Source organism: Hoplias malabaricus, chromosome 3, assembly GCF_029633855.1.
Source record: "Hoplias malabaricus isolate fHopMal1 chromosome 3, fHopMal1.hap1, whole genome shotgun sequence".
Classification (NCBI taxonomy): Eukaryota; Metazoa; Chordata; class Actinopteri; order Characiformes; family Erythrinidae; genus Hoplias; species Hoplias malabaricus.
The window spans coordinates 43,987,886-44,010,213 of NC_089802.1; the positions used below are offsets into that span (position 1 = coordinate 43,987,886).

Here is a 22,328-nt window from a genome sequence, read left to right on the forward strand (position 1 = left end):
CTCCAGCACCCAAAATATACCAGCTCTGATGTAGTTTGTGGGGGTCTTTACCATTTAAAGAACAAGGTGATATGTGGCTAATATTGTATGCAAAGCAAACATAGCCGAAAGCCTGTAATTGTGGAGCTAAAGTGCATGCATATGTCAAGTGGAGCTGATTTTGTCAGACCGTGTTATATTTTGATTATTGGTCTTGATTATTTGTAGCAGACCTTTGGTAATTCTGTTGCTGTATAGTTTCTTGATGGTTAAGCTACATCTGGGTGTCATTAGAAGAGAGAGAAAGAAGGATGGTCTGTTCGGAGGTGTGCCTCTGTGTATGCACACACACACTCCTCCTCTGGAGTGTTTGAATGAACAGTTTGTGGAGTTAGCCCGGAGAATGTGGAGGAGATGAGCGCTTGCGGTCAGTTTCAACGGAACAGGACCCGGTTCGTGTGAGTACGAGTGTTCCCTAAATGAGAGGAAACACCATACACTTTAACAAACGCGTTTCTCCGAGGTTTAAAACTTAGCGTCAAGTTTCAGTCGACTTTTCTTAAGTCTTGCTTACTGCTCTCACTGGGGTAGAGCTGGAGTCTACCTCAGTATTGAATCGAGTGTTCGAAAAGGTGAACGGTTGACGCGTAGTGAAAATGCGGTCTTATTTATTTAAGGTGGAAAGGTGGCGTTAACCCCACCTATATATCACTAGTACTGATATTTCTTGTAAAATCCACCCACAACACCATATATTTACATATGTATGTCCTCTGCAGTGTTTTTACGTTTTGTAACGCGACGTTGTGCATATTAATAAGAATATAATTTGCTTCTTATTTTCTTGTTCTTAAAAATTGAATTTTTATGGTGTGTTTTAGTCAGAAATGTTGTAACGCTCTGCTGTAATAGTAAGTCTATTCCTCTTTTTATCTCAGGTTTAACATGTTGATATGAACATGAATGAATGGACAGAGCCGTTATGGAAATATCAACAGTCTAACCGTTTACAAAGACGAACCATTTGCAAGCACCAAGTGAGAGAGAGGCTTCCCTTTGTCTTTGGCGACTGTAGCCTTTCCTGTTTAGACCCTCCGATTTTTTTTTCTCTCTCTCCCCCAAACGTAGTGATAGCTGTGTAGGTTAACCTTCTGTTCTCGGACAGTTTTTGAGGAAAAACAGAGCACAGTGACGCTGAAAAGTTTGGAGAAAGCAGTATGGACAGAATACCTTTTAAATGAAAGCAAAGCAAATAATTTACCCTATTACCTCCCTTAGGCTTACTGACCACTCAAAAATGAATGGAAAATGTCTTCAGCAAGACCAAGCCGTCTTTCGTTCAGAAACATACAGATCCCAGTGCAGTGTCCAAATAAATCACTTATTTCTGAGTTAAGTCTCCTAAATCCTTTGAAGAAATTTTTAGATTTAAATGAAAATTTCAATAATTTGTTTAGATACATGAAAAAAGCAAGTCCTTTTTTTTAATTAAATTTACACATTTCTCATGTAAACATTAGTAAGACTGCAATGAGATAACTCGGGCACAAAAGTGTTTTGTAAGAAAATATTTTGATTGAAAAAATAAAATCCAAAATATTCTTCCAAATTAAAAAAAAGCAGAAAATTGATTAAAGACTCAACTTGGACAGGGAAGGAAATGATAAGAAGTATCTTACTTATATTATTACTTTTGTTCTCGATTACACCAGACTATGGTTATGTTCTCAAAGGTATTCAGTTCAGATTCATTTATTCATTTATTTATTTATTGGCTCTGATCTGATTTTTCTATCTTGATGCTTCACACTCATTAATGTAAGTGGCCTGTAGCTGTCTGTAATGTGAATTAATCTGTCCTCGAAATGGCATGCATGCAAACATAGATAGATTGCTGCTCCATCACGGGTCCATCTGCTCTGTGCAGCGCATGCTGTAAGTCCTTAAGTAGCATATACTACACTTAAGTACTACAAGTTATGTGCAACACAAACCCATTTATATTCAGCTATCACTTTTATGGCTCCTCTTCTAACATTTAGTTAATCATTTTGGTGCAAAAGCCATAGATTTGCCCCCTCGCAATGCACTATTTGGAAAGCACGGAGCCATTTGAGACATAATCTGTGTTAGAAATGGATCCCTTACTCACTGTTCCCAACATTACTCACTATATAGTGCACTATTATAGAGTACTGAACCCAGGGGGAATTGAATTTAACTCATGCAGGGTTTTTACCAAAAACACAGTGCATTATGGGTATCTACTGTCTGCCAGGGTACATCAGTTGTACATTACTTATTGTGGTGCATTGTGGGATGGTTAAGGTCATTGAAAATGGTGCAGACATTTTTGGCATAGTTTCTGACACAGACCGAGTATGCATGTCACTGCTAGTATTGGCTGATCACATTGGCAGACTAAGAGTCTGGTACCTTTCACCATTTAACATGGCCAAGAACCACATACTACTGCAGGAAAAGAAATTTGACTGACATTCAAAAGGACCAATCCCACGTCTGCTGTTTTGGCATGCTGTGTAGAAGGAGCCAGGAAGCCAATCTGAATGCAACAGGCAGAATCCTGAGGTCAACTTAATGCACTGAAAGTATCAGACTCTGTCAACTTGTGAGGGTAGTGTCTCTGGCTGAGGATAGCTGGCTGATGATGACAGCACTAAGTGCAAACATACAAGCGAAAAGACGCATGAGATCCAATCTGTCCATTCACATTCATCCTCAGAGTCTTGAGGCTGATAATATGAATGTAGCCTGCATTGAAACATTTAAGATTTTGTAAGCCTGGTTACAAACGGTGTTGTCCCAGTAACACTGTAACAGGCATGTTTAAATAGACACCACGTTTCCATTTTAGGCCTGTAATTGCTTTAAATTTAAGTTTCTGTGTGTCAGTAAGTTTCAGCTATCTGCCCCTCCTCCTCCCTAGGGCCGCCAGTATGAAGTATGCTGTCATAATTTTGGACTTTCTCTCTCTCTCTCCATTTTTCTGTAAGGGCAATTAGCAGCTCTGTTCAGTTATTTGTCACACATTGCTTCATATACTTCAAAATTATAGTGCATTTGTAATGGAGTTTATGCTAGAAATATATTGGTACTATTAAAATGAATCAGAACCACATGTGCATACTGTATCTTAATGGAGATTTAGCTACTTCCAAATATGAGCTCCTTTTCATCTGCTGTTTGCATTGTTTCCTTGGCCCCCTGCAGCTTTGAATCCTTTTGATCTGAATTTTAACCTCAGTTCCATCCTGTGGAGAGTTAATAAAGTCATTCAACACCCCTCCACTAATCATTGATGTTTGAATACTTGCTTAAAACAACATTGCTACTTGTTTCATAGGTTTGGAAGCATTACAGCTGGGACTTCAAACTTCAAAGGAAGTCAAAAGTGGTCTTTATTAGCTTGAGCTTAACCAGAAAGAGGGCAACAACAGCTAGTCAAGTCCTAGGTGAAGCTACGGCTAGTTCAAGGTGAAGGTGAGGTTGAAATTGAACATGCACTGCTAATTGGGTAGTTCTAAGCCTCTAGTAAAGTTCTTCCTCCTTTCTAAGGAGGAGACTGGATGTTTTATTGGGCATGTCTGGTTCTTGTTCAGGTGTGTCACCTGATAAATCTGCAGTTTGTTGTTTATATTACTTCACACCTTTGACATAAATGTTATTACTTTACTGACATATGGAAAAAATGTACTAAAAAGCAATGTGTTTGACTGAGGAGGGTGTAAACTCAGTCACAGCTGGCATGAAGAATGAAAAGTGGGAGTTGTCACAAAAAGCCCCTGATGTTTTGGCCAAGGGAGTAGAACTGGGGAGGAGTACAGCACACCGTAATAACAACTACCCTCCCCTGACCGATATTTCAAACCCAAACTGTCTTCCCACTCAGTCATTTCTCATTTTTTAATCATAGAATTCTAGAGCATAAATCAACCAGCCAGTTTGGATAGGGCCCAGCAAAAACAATGGCTTAATTTTCACCCAATTTTTAGGTTTGGGGTCAGTTACTGCTGACCATCTCTCTCTCTCTCTCTCTCTCTCTCTCTCTCTCTCTCTCTCTCTTTTTTTTTTTTTCACTCTTTCTGTCAGTCTCTCTCTCTCTCTCTCTTCACTCTTTCTGTCAGTCTCTCTCTCTCTCTCTCTCTCTGTCTCTCTCTCACTTTTTCTCTAACTCTCACATAAACATCTCTACAAAGCTGAAAGGAGAAACTGTGAATTGGTGCCTCACACACCCTAAGGACCTATTAAAAGAAATAGCCCCAATATATCACCACACAGCCTCCGTAGTTGTCTACACTTGGACTTATTCTGTGGGAGTTAGACGTTATATAAACATCACTGCGCTAGTTTACTATCTGGAGTTCAATTTGCTCATTTCATTACTTTTTCAACTGAGTGGTCAAGGTTCAACAGAGCAGTATTCAGAAGGTCTAGTTTTGTGGACAAATGTGATTCATATTCGTGGTTTTGAAGTGCAGGGCTTTTTTTTTTTTTACTTACAACTGTTTAATTTGACCCTAACTCTAAGGTTTATTGAGTTATTTAAACAGTGACGCACCATTTTCCTTGGATATAATTGTATTTTCAGCTGAACTGTTTGCTAATTCACATACCAGACCTAATTTTTTTACTGGTATACTTATGAAAAGACGTAAAGACGAGAAGATGTAAATCATTTTACGGTTTGAAACGACTAACAAAATCACCCTACACTGAGATACCAAAGTGACTGCTCATCCCATTGTCCTTCTCCTCTATGTCTGTTTACCTCCCAACCAGCATGTGGTGGCCTTGTGTCCTTCTGGCAAAAGATGGAAATGCTTTGCACTGTCTTTCACAGCTGTAAAATGACTAAGTGAGATTTATGGGGTTGTCACTGAGCGTGGAGAAAGCAGTGGTCTACCACTTCGTCTCTTAGCCCAAAAAGAGACTGAGAGAGAACCTCTGGAGGATACCAGACTCAACAGGGAGCAAACCGCTGTCCTATTCTGATACAGGCTCTGCTGCAGCTTCTTCTGTTTTATTCAGTACTCTGGTTTATCCAGTCTTTTTCGGTGGTAGTGTATTCTTAGACGTAACACATTGAACTGCAATCTAGCTTTGACATCTGGGACTATGAACAGCCTTGAGGTTTTCTTCATCTATTTACTTGTCTGAATTTTATGTTTTAGGCCCCATTCTAATGTACCCATATATATTTTTTTAAACTGAGGTTTTGACTTCATTTTGGCCTTCTGTTCACACGATAATGGTATTTTATGTCACTGGAACTGGAGGTTTTTCAACTGGAGGGTTTTCATTTTAAAACTCCATTGTCTGTGTTGTTGTGTTTATGATCAAAACAGAGCTGATGTCACACTGTGAGCTGCACAGGTCTTTTTGTGTACATTAGCAGAGTGTGTTCAGTAACTTGTGCTAATCTAGCTCAGGGCCATGTGTGTGTGTGTATGTGTGTGTGAGAGAGAGAATAGAAGATAAAACAGAAGAAAAAAGAGTTTTGAGTCATTTTGTGTAGTTGTGTGGATGTGATTTTTTTATAAAATGCTGTTGTTTTGGAGGGGAGGGGGGGGGGTGGAAAGGACTTTCTCCTGCCATTGATAAAACCCATAAAAACTAATTAGAATACCAAATTTAGAAATATATCCCTGAGGCTTTAAAAAATTAAAAAAATTGCTTAGATATAACTTTTCTCCTTCATTCAGCACGTACAGGTCAATGAATATGTAAATAGCCCCTGCCTCTGTCAGCACTTCACTTAACGCTTGCAACATGAAAGGCCCACCACAAATTGCAGGGATAGTCTTCTAAGGTTTGTGACAAAAGAAAACCTAGCTCTCACCCATTTGAGACTGTATTTGGAACACTGCAGTTACAATGTTTAGCCACAGTGCTAACTGCATATTTCACTCATTGTACATCTTCTACCTTATAAACAACAGCACACAGACATGTTAACAAGGTTATACTTATGCTTGATTTCCATGGAGGTGGTTTTTAACATCTTCAAAATTTCTGTTGTGAATGTTTCATATGAATTAAACAGTTGACATGTAACTTTGCAACTTTGCATTATGCATATAATTTTGTCATTATTATTGTTGTTCACTGTGATGAGAATTGTAATGAGGTAGGGTACCTGGCTCAATCTCTGTTATTGATAATATTGTATGTGAATGTCTATGTGAATATATTCTATGACTGTGTAGAGAAATGTAATATCTTGTGATTTTAGGAGTATGATTTATACCTGTACACAGTGTAAGTTATTATTTATATTGACTTTTCCTGACCTGGAAACAGGGAGGGGCTTAGAGGATACAAAGAATGCTTAGTCATTCAAGCAGGGACTGGTCAGACATGGTGGCAGGAGCCATGATATATTAATGTCTGTTGTGTCAATACGGATTTATAAATACTTATGTTACTGCTGGATGTTTGTTTTGCATGTGTAAAAAATGAGTGGTGCATCCTCCCTCAACCAGGCCCATTACTCAGCAGCCCACATCTCCAAAAGAGTGAACCCTATCACAAGTATAAAATTTAATTTCAGCTGCTGCCATTCCTACATGCGTACTGTGTCGCCGGCTCATACTTGGTGTTCAACAGGAATGAGAGGTGTAAACCTCAGCATTCCTAACTATGTCTGTAGCTAATGTATTCAGTCTAATAAAAAAAACTCTTTGCACCAGATTAGTGCCTCTGCTGAAAGTGATGAAAATAGCAAACAACAGTTCTGCGCCTAAGACGAGAGCAGAGAAATAAAGACAACTGAGCAAAAACATTGAAAAGCAGATTGGAGCAGGGCTGTTTAGACAGGTTGAGAGTGTCATATACATTACATTTAGACCCCAGTATACTCTATTCATTCGTATAAAAGGTTAAGAATGGGACCTCTTTAAATGCTATAAAATGGCTTTTATATAAAATAGTTTCACATATGAGAAAAATGTGAAAAATAATCAGTTAATTTTTGTCTGCATTAACTGAACTGGTTAAAACTTGCCACTGTGTTTGACCTGTTCTTTTGCCCTCAGAGTATGTAGTTTTTGCTGTGATAATATCTACTCCACTCGAAAGCTCTGAAACCTGCTGACGCATTGTTTTACAGCCTAGTCGGCTCCAGAGTGCCACCCTTGCATTTCGAATGAGTGCAAATGGAAACCTCTGTGGAGAGGGAGAAGGAGAGATGTTGTTTGTTCTTGTGCTCTTGTACTGTGGTGTTCAGGAAACCATGCAGCTGCAGAGCCCTGTAGGCATTACCCAGTCCCTCTCTCTCCCCAGCCCTCGCAACCTGTGATTAACGCAAACTGCAGACTCTTTAACTTGGCCTTCCAAGATTCACCAGGCTGTTTCTGTCCTCCCCTGACACTTTGGCATGTATAATACCCTTTTTCCACTGGTGAAGACTCCGCTTAGTCTCTAACCACTGAGTAATTTAGGCTCGGCAGGAGAGATGGGGTGGAAGTATCCCTGCAATGCTGATTGTTGCCTGCAAATGCCAGATACAAATGAGAGGCATTTAAAGAAGTGATGAAAAAAGGACTGCAGTCAAATGTAAAACACTTCTAAACATTTTATGAGTGTGCAGAGCATGTAGTGCCTGTGCCTAAGTGCTTTTATCTAGCTGAAATATCTATATTGACCTTGCAAGATGAATCAGCAAGGTGAAGATGATGTGGAATAAATGGTGGTTTGTTGTGAATCTCAAGGTACTTCTGCATTCTTCTCAGACTGCATTGTTTCCTAATGTCTTACAAGTGGCGGAATGTCGTTAGTGCGACAGATGGAACAATCAAAATGACTATTAAACCAACAAGCGGAGGCTGAATTGCAATTCTTTACTGAATTGAGATATTCGTTTAATCACAAGCATTTAATGTGATGGTGAGGGAACAGCTGTGATCTAAGATGAGTGATCTTATTTTATATTTATATATATATATATATATATATATATATATATATATATATATATATATATATATATATATATATATTAACTGACCAAGTATGGGAGATTTCTTGGTAACAGGTTAGGGAAAATGAGAGGAGACATGGAGAATTACAGAATCAAGACCTACACTAGTCCACGCTGGAGATATTCCACAGCAGTAATCATGTAGACCACATAATGAAAGATGTACCAACCATGTTGAAGATGAAGAGCCTGACGAAAAGTTGTGCTGAGGAGCATTACCGTCCTTTCATGAACTGCTAAAGAGCATCAGAGAACTTAGCTGTGAAGTTAAGCCCTTGCAGAATGATGGAAAAATTGGAAAATGTGTTAAACTGGCTTGACCTAATTCCGCCTCTGCTGTATCTATTATCTTAGAGTCCTCAGATTCACTTTATTTAGATGTTCATTCATCTGAATGTGCTCTCACACAAAGACTGAACTTTGTGTGTGTGTGTGTGAGTTGCCTGGCCTGAACTATGGCCATTGGTCTGGACTGGCAGCAGCTATCACATATTATCTGCCCCACTTCCTCAGTCTTCAGATAGCTGTCAATGCCTTGCATTCTGTAATTTTCAGTCACCCAAAAACTTGGTTGTACAATTTAATGTTGCACAATAAGATCAACATATACATGAAATTTTCAAAGAATATGATTTTGTGTATATTGCCAAGGACATTAAAGACTACTTGAGTTGTGGTAGCTCCCATTTCGGTCTTCCAAATTTGAGTGATAGAGCTACTTTGTAACAAAAAATGCATTGGACACTTATACTGCAAGTACACACAATGTTTTATGGTTATAGTACATAGAATATCGATTATAGATTCATATCTGTATTGTTAGATAATCACTGACATAATTTGGTTATTAATGAAATCTATACTTAATTATCTGTCTTTATTTTAAACCTAGAAATATATAATAGAAATATTACGATTATTTGTAATGCAAAGGCAGGTTAATTTTTGCATTATGTCAGTGTTTACTTATAAATTTATGTTTATGAAAACACTCTATGCTTTGATTCATATCACATGCCTCAGTTCATTCAAAGAGCCACAGAACACTGCATGTTCTGCATGGTCAGACTGCATGTAGCAAAAAAAAGCACTACAAAAATGTTTTTGGAGGGGTCATTTACATGTTGCATTTTCCAGCAGTATCTGTATGGCAAACCATTTGTTTGTTGTTGTTGTTTTTGGTAATTATTAATTAATTAATTAATTACAGGTAAATTATGCAGGACTTATGTCTGTGTGTCTGTTTTTGAGTATGTGTCCTGCACATGGCCTGGGTGTAACATAGTTTTAATGATGCTGGTCTTATGGGGAAGTTGGTGAATCCTGCCAGTCTGATTAGCAACAGTCATGCTGTCCTCTTTTAAAACAGATGGATGACCCACAGGCTGGAGGACCAAGCCAGAATAAAGAAGTAGCTAGTCCAAACTGTTCAGCTGCTGATAACTCACAGCACTCTAAAAAGGCATGAGTGCCATTTGCCACATGGTAATTCATGTTTTGCCGTTGTGTTTTGGAGAGGTGTTCTCTATAAGGTCCAGACTGAACGCAAAGCTTTGTGAGCAGCTTGATTCTCAGCATGGCTCAGGGTTTCAAAAACAGGCTGGCCTTGTCTCTAACATTGGTCATATGGTGATGTATTTAAAATCTTCACACCAAGGAGGTTTCACATTCCAGTGTCGTCCTAAGGTTTGTTTCTAAAATAAGTAGAATGGCACATTTTCAGTGGGACACAAGTTTATGAGTGTTCTTACAGTTCTTAGCAGTGATCATTTGGTGCTAATTTAAACTTGATAAATCTGTGCTTCTCTCTCTCTCATTTTGTTGTTCTCTCACACATCTGATTATCTCTCTGCAGGTGGGATGAGAGCAGTTCTATCAGCAGTGGTTTGAGTGACGGATCTGATAATATAAGTTTAGAGGAGCTGAATGCCAGCTCCTCTCTAAACTCACTGCCCACCACACCTGTTGGCTCCAGACGCAACTCTTCCGTAATGGTAAGACCCTACTTTCTGTTCATATTCTCACAACATGTCCATCAGGGCACCCCTCTTTATGGCCCAATCTCATTTCTTATTTTAAACCTGCTGCTTGTTTTGAGTGCCACCTTGCCCTTTGGAAACTGAGCTACAAGGTGTAGTGATTAAAATCTTCCACGACCCAGTAAGGCAAGGCAAGGCGAATTTATTTGTAGAGCACTTTTCGTACACAATGGCAATGCAAAGTGCTTTACAAAACAGTACAGAAATGATACAGTAGAAGATTTAAAAATTTTAAAGCAAATAAATAAGATTTAAAGCTTAAAAGACAAATGAAAGTCCAATAAAAGGTAAGGCATGACTGAACTGACAAATATCTAAGCATTAAAACAGTCCTAAAATTTAGCACTCCAGAAATGCTTTTGCACAGATAGTTACATTTAATAAAATAGTAAAATATATAAAAGGAAAAAAGAAAGTGTTGTAAATAGTCCATTAGGAAATAATAGAAATAAAATAAATTAGAGATGTAAATAAATAAATTGTGGTTGTAGTGTGATTTTAAGTGCAATATTTGGGGCAAATTTGACATCTTCAGGGAGTTTGTTCCAGGTGCAGACACAAGACCCTATCAAGACCCTGCTAGGTCATTAGAACACAACTAAGGAAGAACAGCAATTAATTCCCAGACTACTAGTTCTGCTCTGTAGGCAGCTCTGCCAGTCTGCAGTGATATCAGAGGAGTGTTGCTGGACTTTACTTAAATTTGTATTTGTGCAGCCCTGTGAAGGACTGGTGCCCCCTCCAGGGTGTATTCCCCGCCTTGCACCCAATGATTCCAGGTAGGCTCTGGACCCACCGCAACCCTGAATTGGATAAGCGGTTACAGATAAAGAATGAATGAATGAATGTATTTGTGCAGGCTAGCTAATAAAGTTTAATGAATAAACATAGATCAATTCCAAAATAAACATTTCTTTTTAAGACGATGATTATTATATGATTATGTCCTCTGCTCTCCTGCACTGTTCCCTGCAGTTCAAAAAGAACCAGCAACCTGTGTGCAGGCTTACCAGATTGACATCAGATGATCCAACCATCAGATCAAAATGATTGGATGTTGAAGCAAATGTAAACAGAGCATTTAATGCTTGTCTATAGAAGGACGCATCTGTATATTTCCATGATGCTAAATCTTGATGAAATGCACTAGTGTCTTTATACAGTAGGTAGTGAATTGTGTGTTTTTGAGTTTGAGTCTGTGTGTCAGAGACCTGGATCTGTCCTGTGTGTTTGTGAATGTTTATGGGTCTCTGTTTGTGACTCAATCCCTCTCCCGAGCATGTCTAATTTAGTCAAAAATACCAAGTCATCTGGGGATACACTTCCTCAAAAGACCCATGCAACAGAAGATAACGCATGAAAGGATATATTGCACTCATCAAACTCCTGGCCAGATAAGGAAGCGTGAGCCATATGAACATCTTGGCTTCACTTTCCTGCATTTAAATTAGGAACAGAAGAAGAGTTATTCCATGCATCCTTTGTTTGTCTGAGATATAGACCTAAGCTGAGCAGTTATTCTGTGATATACTTGTAATTAAGTTGCAAATGTGGCAGTTCAGACTCAGCAGGAATAAGAAGAAATAAAGGAGCATTAATAGGCTTGCTGGGTTGCTATGGCAGCATGGCATTATTATATCATGGCTGAGATACGAGATCTTGGGGATGTGTGGTGTTGAATGTGCCATCTGCGCTTTTATGACAAATTATGAAAGAGGATGCCAGCTTTTGGCATTGTTGTTTACATTTTTTATGCTGTGTGCTCTTCTTCTATGCTGTAGTCCTCTACATTTCCCAACTCCTCATATAAGCCATTGCTGGCAGCTTAACAAATGCTAATCGCAAGTACTTTGGAGCCACAAAGAGCAAATGGGTTTTCTTTTTTAATTTCAGAATAATCTCAACCATTGAGCTCAAGAGCTTTGTAATGTTCTTGGCGTGGTGTTCTGTGGAGGGAAGAGTACTTAGTGTACCACTATAATGAACATCTGGTGATCTCAATGCATTGGCTAGCTATTGTGTTTCTAATGCATTCATAATATCTTGATCTCATTTTGCATGGATAGTTATCAAATTCATATTACTCCTGTGTACAGTAGTGTTTTTCCGTTGCGGTATAAAAATCTAGGCACACGGTTTATGAAAAGCTGATAGCTTGCCATGTTTTAATATTACCATGCCACAAATAGCACATGTCCAAACAATAAACTACTCTAAATCATGAGGTAGATGCTGTGGTATCTTTCGGGCTATTATTGGCGGTTTACTCTCAGACTTGAGCAATTTACTATGGAGTTCTGTGGTGAGAGAAAATGTTTTTGCGGTTCATATCTGCTGTGTTTTGCAGGACTGAGACAAAACATGACCTGAGACCTAAATTTGGAGCTCCGACTCAGACTCATATGGCTTTGATGTCATGAACAGAGACATGAACGTAGGGATGAAGTCCTAGGAGAGGGTTCAGTTTTCTTTGGAGCACACTTAATGTTATGCTTCCTTAAGACTGAAATCAATCTCTCGCCATCTTGTTATTCTATGGCCCTGTAGTCGCTCAGATCAGACTGTTGATAGCTACGACTGATTCGGGAATGCTCGCAAGATAACAGATAAACAGTTTCAGACAAAATATGTAGCCTGTGTTTGTGTGTGTGTGTGTGTGAGAGAGACAGAGAGAGGGGGTTGTTTTTTTTGTATGTTTTCCTTGTGCCAGTTTTTAGACTGTTTCAAAAAGACCACGCTAAAGTACAGTAAATAAGGTTTCTAGCAAATTCCTTGATGGCTACTAATTTTGTAGCTGTGATAAATGACTTGTTTCTGATGCTTTTGGGCAAAAGCCTCATATATTCAAACTTGTATAAAGGAAAACACGCTAAACACCAAATAAAGTAAACAATAAAAAATGTTTTTCTAAGTAATTTTGGACATTTTCTGGTGGTCTATTCATCATGAAAAGTAAAAAAAAAAATAAAAATATTGGCATTTTCAATATTGAATTAAAATCATTCTAATCCTGGGAAATGATGGAGTTTTTCTTATTGCAGCACTGCCAGGCCAATGAACTTAAACCTCAGAGACGCACATGATATTGGAAAAAATATCATTATATATCTGATGCACTGCTTGCCATAGAGTCCATGCCTATGGTGTTGTATTGGACTCATAATACAAATGACCTAAAATTGTGTATGTGTGTGTGTTTTGTCAGCTACGTACAGATGCAGAGAAGCGTTCCTTGGTGGAGAGTGGTTTTGCATGGTACAGTGAGGACAGCAAGACCATGCAGAAGGCTGACAGCGGCACCTATGACACAGGCAGCTTGAAGACAGAGTCCTCCAGTAAATACCGCAAGATCAAACCAGCAGAGAGCTCCGGACAGGAGAAGACAGGACGAGGAGAACTGAGGAAACCACAGAGTCTCGGACAGTCGGGCAACTTCAAAAAAGGACGAAATCCACCAATTGGTGTCACTTCTCCCATCACACATTCATCGCAGTCTGTGCTGAAAGTGGCAGGTAAGAACAAACTAAACAATATAATACGAGCAATTAATGTCCCACTCCTAAGAAAGGCCCTGAGATAAACACTGATCAGCCGTAATATTTAAAACACCTGCTTGTTTTTACCCTCATTGTTCATTTCATCAGCTTCACTGACCGTTACAGACTACAGTCCATCTGTTGCTGTGCACACTTTGTTAGCCCCCTTTCACCCTTTGTTAATGGTCAGGACCCCTACAGGACCTCCTCAGAGCATGTGCTGGATCATTCTCAGCACTTCAGTGGCACTGATGTGGTGGTGTATGAGTGAATCAGACACAGCAAAACCTCTGTCACTTTTGGACCGTCCACTAACCAAAAATATCCAGCACATTATCTGTAATAAACAGTATCTTTTGAGCAGCATCCGTTACCACTGGGGAGCAGCCGCGGACTAATGCATAGAGAAGAGAGCTGAAGAATGGAAGGTCACTTCCATTCTTCAATTTCCATGACCAGCAGGGGTCGATGGGAGTGCAGGAACAGCGCTGGCTTTCTCCCTCAATCCACAGCTGAGGTGCCCTTGAGCAAGGTACCTAACCCCCAACTGGCGGGGATGGGGGTGTGTTCACTCTCCCTAGTGTATTGTGTGTTCACTGCCATGCTATTTATTTATTTTATTTTTTTTGCACATTTTTAACTGCAAAGCTGAAGTTCTGCAGGATGCAAGACGGTGTGTATCTGTTTACTGTTTATAAATGTATTGCCTTGGTAAGCACTTTTGTAGCAGGCTATTTATATTTTCTGTGATCTAAAAAAGTACATTTATTGGAACTAATGAATTTTAAAATGGGAGAAGAGTTTAATATATCGTCAAGACCACTCTGTATCATCAAGACCAGTAACCGTCAGCATCCTGGTTTGTATGCAGGGTATGTAGCCTACACACATACAAGTGTACACTTCAGAATATGTGTTTAACCCAGGAAGTAAGATGGCTGTAAACATGTAAACACACCATTACATTGCCCAAGACATATTTTCCTCTGAAATTGGATACACTAACACACACCCAACTACAAACGCACACACATGCCTCAGCTATAGATACATTCCTTTTAAACATCAAAGCCCTTTCCCTAGGCCTTGACAGATGTCATGGTGGTACAGGGAGTATTTCTGCTAAATGATTTGCAGTAGATATGGACAGCACCTAGCATGCAGACACGAAAACAACAAAACACTTATCTGCCTTCCCTTCCTGTATCTCCATGACTCCAGTCTCATCTAAGACACAAAGCCTTTTTGTCCTCCAAACCCGCAGCCTTACTCGAACGGATTAAGTGTTAATGGCTTGGCATTATGAGTTGGATGTGATCTGGGGTCGGATGAAGGAAGTACATATTTGTTAGCATGTTGCAGCTAGCCACCCCTGTCATCCATAACCCCTGAAAAATGAAGACCAGATGTGATGTTAAACTTTAGCAGAAAATGTCGCTTCAGCAGATATCACAGAGATATCATAGGAGACAGGCGGAGCTTTCCTTGAGCTGATGCCAGGGTCTGATTAGTGCGGTCTTTGGGAGTACAGGGAGAGAGCAATCCTAATTCAGTCATCCTTAACACTGTCAGATGCACTGTCTTATACGTACACGCTTTAGGGAGAAAAATGAATAATCGTGAATTACACTTGTAGCACATTTGGTTTATCTCGTAAGGGCTGGTACTCATAGATGGGCTCTTTGTGATATTTTTGTAACCTTTCCATGCCAGATCCATGGGTTAGAATGACATTTAAATGTCAGAAACCCAGCACTGTTAGCCAATGGATGGTTAGCTGTGATGCCTTGTGGAGGCCTGTGCAGTGTGCAGAAAGGTGCCATAATTGGGAGGTTTCAAAGGGTGTGGCAGTGAACACACACATATACACACACACACACACAGACAGACAGCAGCTGGGGAATAGGTGTCTTGCTCAAGGGAACTTTAGCCATGGATGTTGAAGGAGGAGGACAGCACTCTTCCTCCATTCCCCAGGCCCCTATTGGACATCAAACCAGCAACCTTCCAGTCCTAGGCCCAGGCCTGCTTCTCAAACCATTAGGCCATAGCCTCGACTGATGATGGGATTTAAAACAGGGAATTTCCACTGCGCCACTGGAAGGTGTCATTATCTGAAATGTTCATATATGATATTTTAAAAATCACATGAAATTAAATGTGCAATAATATGTCATCGTACAATGAAACGTGTCTTCCACAGTGAACACACACACACACACACACTAGTGCACACCCACAGCGGTGGAGCAAATGTGGGTTCAGTGCCTTGATCACGGGAACCTCAGTCGTGGATTGAGGAAGGATGACAGTACTGTTCTTCACTTCCACTGCCCCCAGTGTTCTTGCCGGTTGTGAGAAACAAACCAACAACCTTTCAGTCCTAGGCCCTATTCTATAACTATTAGGCCATGGCTCCCCAATGGTGCCCCATGATAACAAAGAAGCAGAGACTGAAGTAAAGAAATCAGGTATTTTTTTAATGTTTTGCTCATTTTGGTTCTGTTTATTATTCAGTTCTACTTGAAATATATAAAATGCTAAGACTGTAGAGGCACATTTCAAAACATTTAAATATCACAAAAACGTGTTATCATGAAAATGTTCATGATTTAATTAAAAAAAGTAACCTGTTGCATATTCTATGATCAAAGTGAAATATCTCAAGCCTTTTTATTATTTTTTAAGCTTTAACCAGTGTGGCTTATCGGTCATGAAAATCAGAAATATGCTCAGTACATGGTTGGGGCTCATTTAATGTGAATCACTGAATCAAAGTTGTGTGGTACAGAGGCCATCAGCTTGTGTCAGTGCTGAGATGTTATTGAAGCCCAGGTTGCTTTGACAGTTGCCCTCAGATTGTCTGTATTGCCGGGTTACATGATTCTCATCTTTCTCTTGACAACACCTCATAGAGAAAATATAGGGTTCAGGTCAGGAGGGTTGGCTGGCAAATCAATCAATCACACTAGTATTATGGTCATCAAACAATTTGGTTGTAGTTTTAACACTGTGGGCAACTGCTAAGTGCCTGCTGCAAAAGGATATCAGTGTCTCCATTAAGCGCTATAGCATGGAAACTCTAAAAATCTCATAGACAGCTGCATTAACTTTGGGTTTGATAAAAAACAGCTTTAGCAGACAACATGGCACCCCAAATCATCTTAGACTAAGGAAACTTAACATTGGGCTTCAGAAACATTGGGTTGTGTGTTTCTCCTTTTCCTCCAGACACTGGGACCCTGATTTCCAGATGGAATTCAAAATTTACTTTCCTTTGAAAAGAGGACTTTAGACTACTGAGCAACAGTGCAGTTCTTTTTCTCCTTAGCCCATGTAGGACACTAATGGTGTCTCTGTTTCAGCACAGGCTGATATTAGGAATGCAGCAGTTGTAGTCTTTTTCTGGAGACCTTTGTGCATGGTAGCGCTTGATGCACTAACGCCAGCTTCAGGCCACTCCATATGAAGCTCTACCATCCCTTTTGATTGTGCACTTTTCCTACCAAGTTTTCCCATTCCAGTCAACTTTCCATTAATAAGATTTGATACAGCCCTCTGGAAACAGCCAGCCTTTCCAGCCTTTCCCTTTCTGTGGCTTACCCTCCAAATGAAGTGTGTCGATGATTGTCTTCTGTACAACTGTCAAGTCAGCAGTCTTCCCTGTGATTGTAGTTGCATGTGCGGAACTGGAAAGTGTGGTACACAGTATTTATACTGTTTGAATTTGAGAAACTGGCTTTCTGATTTTCATGAACCGATCGACATAACAAAAAATGTTAGTTTATGAATAATGATTAAAAATCTATGACAGTTGACAATTTTTAATTAAATTATAAATTAAATTAAAGGTTTTCAAAATATTGTAAATTTCAAGATAAACCTGTAATCATCAGAGACAAAGATTCAGCAGCTTTTACCCTGTTTTATCATTTTTAACACTAGTTAATGTGAAGGAATTATCTTTGCTTGCTGTGGACACATACAATGCCTAGTTGGAATTCTTTTTAAAGAAGCCCATGCGTTGAGATTAATGAGCATTAGATTCATAACAACGCTCGTTTTCTTTCATTTGCAGTGAGTTTTCAGTCATGTCACTTTCACCCAGTGTCCTCCTTGTCTCACTCTCCCTTTCTTTTGTTTTTGTGATCATCCAAGTGTGGCTTTACAAATTTCTGAAAGCAGGTTCATTAACAAATTAACAGCAGAGCTCATGTTAACCAGGTGACAGAGTGAAGAAGACCTGCTCTTGATGTTTAACCTCAAATGATCTGCAAGAAGTTACAGATGCTGCTCTTAGGGAGATATAAATGAAAATTAAATATCTCATCCTGTCAGACAAATATACTGTCACATTTTACTTATTTCACTGGGTTTTGTTAATCCTGTGATTAACATTTGGTTTTGGTTTTATTAAAATCTACAGTGTCAGACTCAAGTCAGTTTGGATAACTTGAAATCATATAAAATATTATTGCAAAAATTATTATTCATCAATTTAGTGTGCACTTCCTTAATCCTAAGGGGCTGTGGTCCTTGGTAAACACTGCTGTGTAGCATCTGATAAATATCTGAGACACAAGCAACGTATGAATTCCCAGATGGTCAGTAACAAACTTTGGTCAAACATCTTAAGACTGAACCAAACATTTAGCTGAAGCACTGATCTAGGGTCAGTTCCCCTGATGTATCCTAAAGTGGGCCGTTCTCTGGATAAGAGACAGCTGAACCAAGATCAGCGCTCTTATTCTGGAGCATGAGATAAACAGCCACACTATGTGGTTTTAGAGTACTTGTGTTGATCACTTTTGTATGAGTTGTTTTGCTGATGTGTTGCACTCTTTCCCTGCCTTGATTCAAACACCTATAAGTCACTTCATGACAGTTCAAAATGGGTTCTGATCACACTCACACTTAAGTAAATACAGATGGCTTTTTGCTTACTTGTCTTCTCCTTTTATATACTGTGAGTCACATTAGGAAAATTCAGATGTGAATGAACACATCAGGCTTTAATGTCTTGATCCTTACATGCTTTGAGTGATGACTTTGAGTGAATTCATGCCCCCAGGGCTTTTTATGATCTTAATTTCTGTCTGATTTGAACTTGACCACATGTAGCCGAAGACGCTTGCGTCATAAGTTTGAGGTCTGATCCGTAAACTCACGTGGCTCACTCCCACAAGGACTGAATGCAGATTAAAGTGTGGCATGCTGATGATGTTTAACTTAACTAGCAGTGGTTTTTTTAACTTGAGCTTTAGATGTTTTATGTTCTTTGAATTAATATGTCTCTGTTTACTGCTGAGGTCGAAATAATGTATGTAATGAAAATGTCTCTTGCTAGTGTAAAGAGTTTATATGCGATTTTTAAATGCTTTATAAAAATATATTGTGACTGCATGGGGCTGTTTAACCTAATAGACATAAAGCATTTACCTCTGCCATTATCCATTTACCATTATCATATGAGATTTAACAAGATCAAGTGCTAGCTACATTCCAGAGTTAGCTTGGAAGATAGCAAACTGATTTTTATTTAATTGATGTGTTTTTGCACAGAAATTGTATGCACTGAACCATATTACAATACCCAATAACTGAAAAGCAAGAAAATCTCCAAAGACAACATGGGATTTTCTCAAACAGTTTGAACAGCTGGACTGATGAGGTTATGTGCATGTCTAAAGATAGAACCCTGATTTTCAGCAGTGATTCAGGTCTCAAATGTTTTGTTCTCTGCCTTAGCAGTACCTAAAGGGGACTCTAAAGCTGTGGATAAGCAGAAGCTGTCTTTGAAGACATCTGGTTTACAGCGTTCTCGCTCTGATGCTGGCCGGGACAGTGTGGAGCACCGCAAACCCCCCTCGGGCCTCGTCAAGCCAACCGCCGGCAGCTTCGGCTACAAGAAAACTCCAACCACGGGCACTGCCACTGTTATGACAGCAGGAGGCGCCACCATCTCAAGTGGCTCAGCCACAGTGGGCAAAATCCCCAAATCTTCAGGCATCCCCACCAAGCCTGTGCCTGGGGGTGGAAGTCGCAAGAACAGCCTGGATGCCAGCAGCGGTGAGAACGGCTTCCTAGCACCAAATGCCCGTAGTAGCATTCAGTACCGCAGCCTACCCCGCCCTGCCAAGTCCAGCACGATGAGCCTAACCGGGCGACCTGCTTCTCGCCCTGTCAGCGGCAGCATTGACGCCAGCCTCCTCACACTCAAACCCGTGCCTGCTCTGTCCACCACCATGCCCACAAGAGGGAAAGACGGAGGCGGTCTCAAGGCAGGCATCCGTCAAAGCTGCACAGGGCCAGTAAACCAAACCGACAGAGAAAAGGAGAAGGAGAGGGCCAAGGCAAAAGCAGACCTGGAAATCAGCTCTCTAAAGGATGAGGGGCCAGGAGAAAGCTGTGGAGAGACAGTGGAGAAGATCCAGAGGGTGCGGAGAACCAGCACGAGTAAATATCCAGAACTCAGCTCTCCAACTACCACACCAAGGTAAGGCCTCAGTAAACAGTTTCCAGTACAGATCTCCAGTAACCAATGAATGCACACTGATCAGCCATAATATTAAAATGGCCTCTTTTGTTCTGCAGTCACTCTCTATTTTAACAATTCCACTTACCATATAGATGCACTTTGTAGTTCTACAAATACAAACTGTTGTTCGTATGTTGCTATGCATAATGCATTAACCCTTTTTATCCTTTTTTTCAAATACACTAAGAAGTTGGTGTATGTATCATATTATAGAGTAGGTAGATTTTCATTAATTAGTTGTTGAAAATGTTTAAAAGTGAACTGCCTGCAATAAAGGTTCGCATTCTGAAAGCTCTACTTTTCAATTATTAAGTAACTTTTTTAAATCCCACACAAAGACACAAAGTGCTGTTGATGTGTATTTTGTAGCAGGCAATTTGTCAAAGGTGACCGGAACTGTGATTTTTATTTTTTATTTATACATATATATATATCTTTTACTGATTTATTAGAATGCTGGTGAAGTCCCTTGCCCACTCGCCAAACCTGGCCCACCTGGACAAGATCAATTCCAACAGCCTAGACTCCTGTGTTACTATCGAAGACCTTCCCCCCAAGATCCCTCCGTACTCTAAACTGCAGGACTTGGCGAGCTCACGTGTGACCCCACGGCTGACCCCCAGTCCTGCCCCTGTGCTGCACATCGACTCTCCCAGTTGCTTCTCTGGCCAGGCTCTCTCACTCAGCAGTTCTCCTCTACTCTATCCCAAAATGTCTGGCGTCCACCGGAGCATGGAGTCACTTTCTCTGCACATGAGCCTGCCACCCAGCCTGGAGCTCAGGGACCGAGAAGAGAGTAGGGCTACAGGCACATGGGGAGCAAGCAGTAGAACATCCACCACTTTGAGTGACAGGTGAGTGAGGATTTCTGGGTAGGTGTGTTCTATAAGGGTGGATATATTCAGTGATGGCTGAAAGTTCTTCATTTTATCCCACTTACATTATAAATATCACTCACTGTCCTATGGGAAACATCAAACTTAAATTTAATAGTTAGTACTAAAGTTATTCTGAACCATTTCTATTGGTCATTGCATAATTGAATATTCATACGGCATTAAATTGGACAGTGCTCCAAATATTTATCTTTTTTTGTTGTTTGTAACTACTGCCCTCTACTGGTCAAGGCACAATATAGACAATGAATGTGACATGGTGTATTGTACTGATTAAGGCTGTAAAATGTTACCCAAAATGCAAGTAAGTCATGTAATAATCGTGTTTATTGTTGTAAAGCTAAAATGCTTCATGGGATGAGGTAATTTTTTATTTGTTCTCTCTGCCTCTCCCAGTTTACAGTCTGATAGGAACACCTTACCAAAGCAAGGACTGAGGTACTTTTACTTTGTCTACATATCTCTGAATGCCCTCATAGACATACACTGCTCATCATGGTCCTGACGTTATTTACTCTGTCATCCTGCAGCCATTATGGAAGTGGCCAGTCAGAAGGAGAAGGAAAGGAGCGTCGCCACTCTCATACGATCATGAGCATGACCGAGTCAGAGAGCCCACCACAGCTGCCCTCTCCCACCCACATGACCCAGTCCTACACTGGAAAAACACCACCCACCAACATCGGTAAGTGTCAATGCACTAAAAATAAAAACGTCCAGAAATTAGCATTTATATTTGTAGAAGCTGTCTCCCACTCATTTAAAAGCTTTTGTTATTAAGTAAAATTATTACGCATTGTTTCACATTCTGTGCAAATCCAGTTAAACAAAGTAAATTATATTCCCTCTGCGTTGGCTTTGAACATGACGTGTAAATGCGTTAATTATATTTCTCCAACAGTGGCCCCCATCACAAGCTCATGCAGCACTCCTCGTATCACACGCTCCAACAGCATTCCCGCCAACGAGGCTGGCTATGACCTCTACTCCACCTCTCCGTTAGGAAGCTCTGTGTCACTGGCAGATCGACCCAAGAGTATGATGCGCTCCGGATCCTTCAGAGAACCTGGAGAAGATGGTGAGTGTTTTTTTCTAGAATGTTCCAAATCATTATGAGCATCCTCCCTGTTAGCAGTATAAAATATACACTGCTCAGGGAACATTTTATACAGTAGTAGTGATTGGTGTGGTTTATATACCTGCATGGGTATGGGCAGAAGAACTGCAGGACCAAATTTACTATGCAGTTGCAGTTTTGATATGAGAGCATTTGAAATACATGTCTTTTCCAAATAGCATTTTACTGTGGAATGTAGAGGTATTGACTTTCAGTGGAAATTA

At 40.0% G+C, this 22,328-nt stretch overlaps 1 protein-coding gene across 3 annotated transcripts in view; it reads left to right on the forward strand.

The window, feature by feature from the left end:
- Nucleotides 1-22,328, forward strand: part of nav1b (neuron navigator 1b) — a 70,530-nt gene that overhangs the window by 31,621 nt on the left and 16,581 nt on the right. For 2 of the 3 annotated variants that reach the window (XM_066665865.1, XM_066665867.1), the window contains exons 4-10: nucleotides 9,834-9,972; nucleotides 13,223-13,529; nucleotides 19,302-20,049; nucleotides 20,544-20,945; nucleotides 21,384-21,425; nucleotides 21,518-21,672; nucleotides 21,889-22,065. In XM_066665865.1, coding sequence (XP_066521962.1) covers nucleotides 9,834-9,972; nucleotides 13,223-13,529; nucleotides 19,302-20,049; nucleotides 20,544-20,945; nucleotides 21,384-21,425; nucleotides 21,518-21,672; nucleotides 21,889-22,065 — 1,970 coding nt within the window. The remainder of the gene's footprint in view (nucleotides 1-9,833; nucleotides 9,973-13,222; nucleotides 13,530-19,301; nucleotides 20,050-20,543; nucleotides 20,946-21,383; nucleotides 21,426-21,517; nucleotides 21,673-21,888; nucleotides 22,066-22,328) is intronic. The other variant, XM_066665866.1, reaches the window with a different exon arrangement.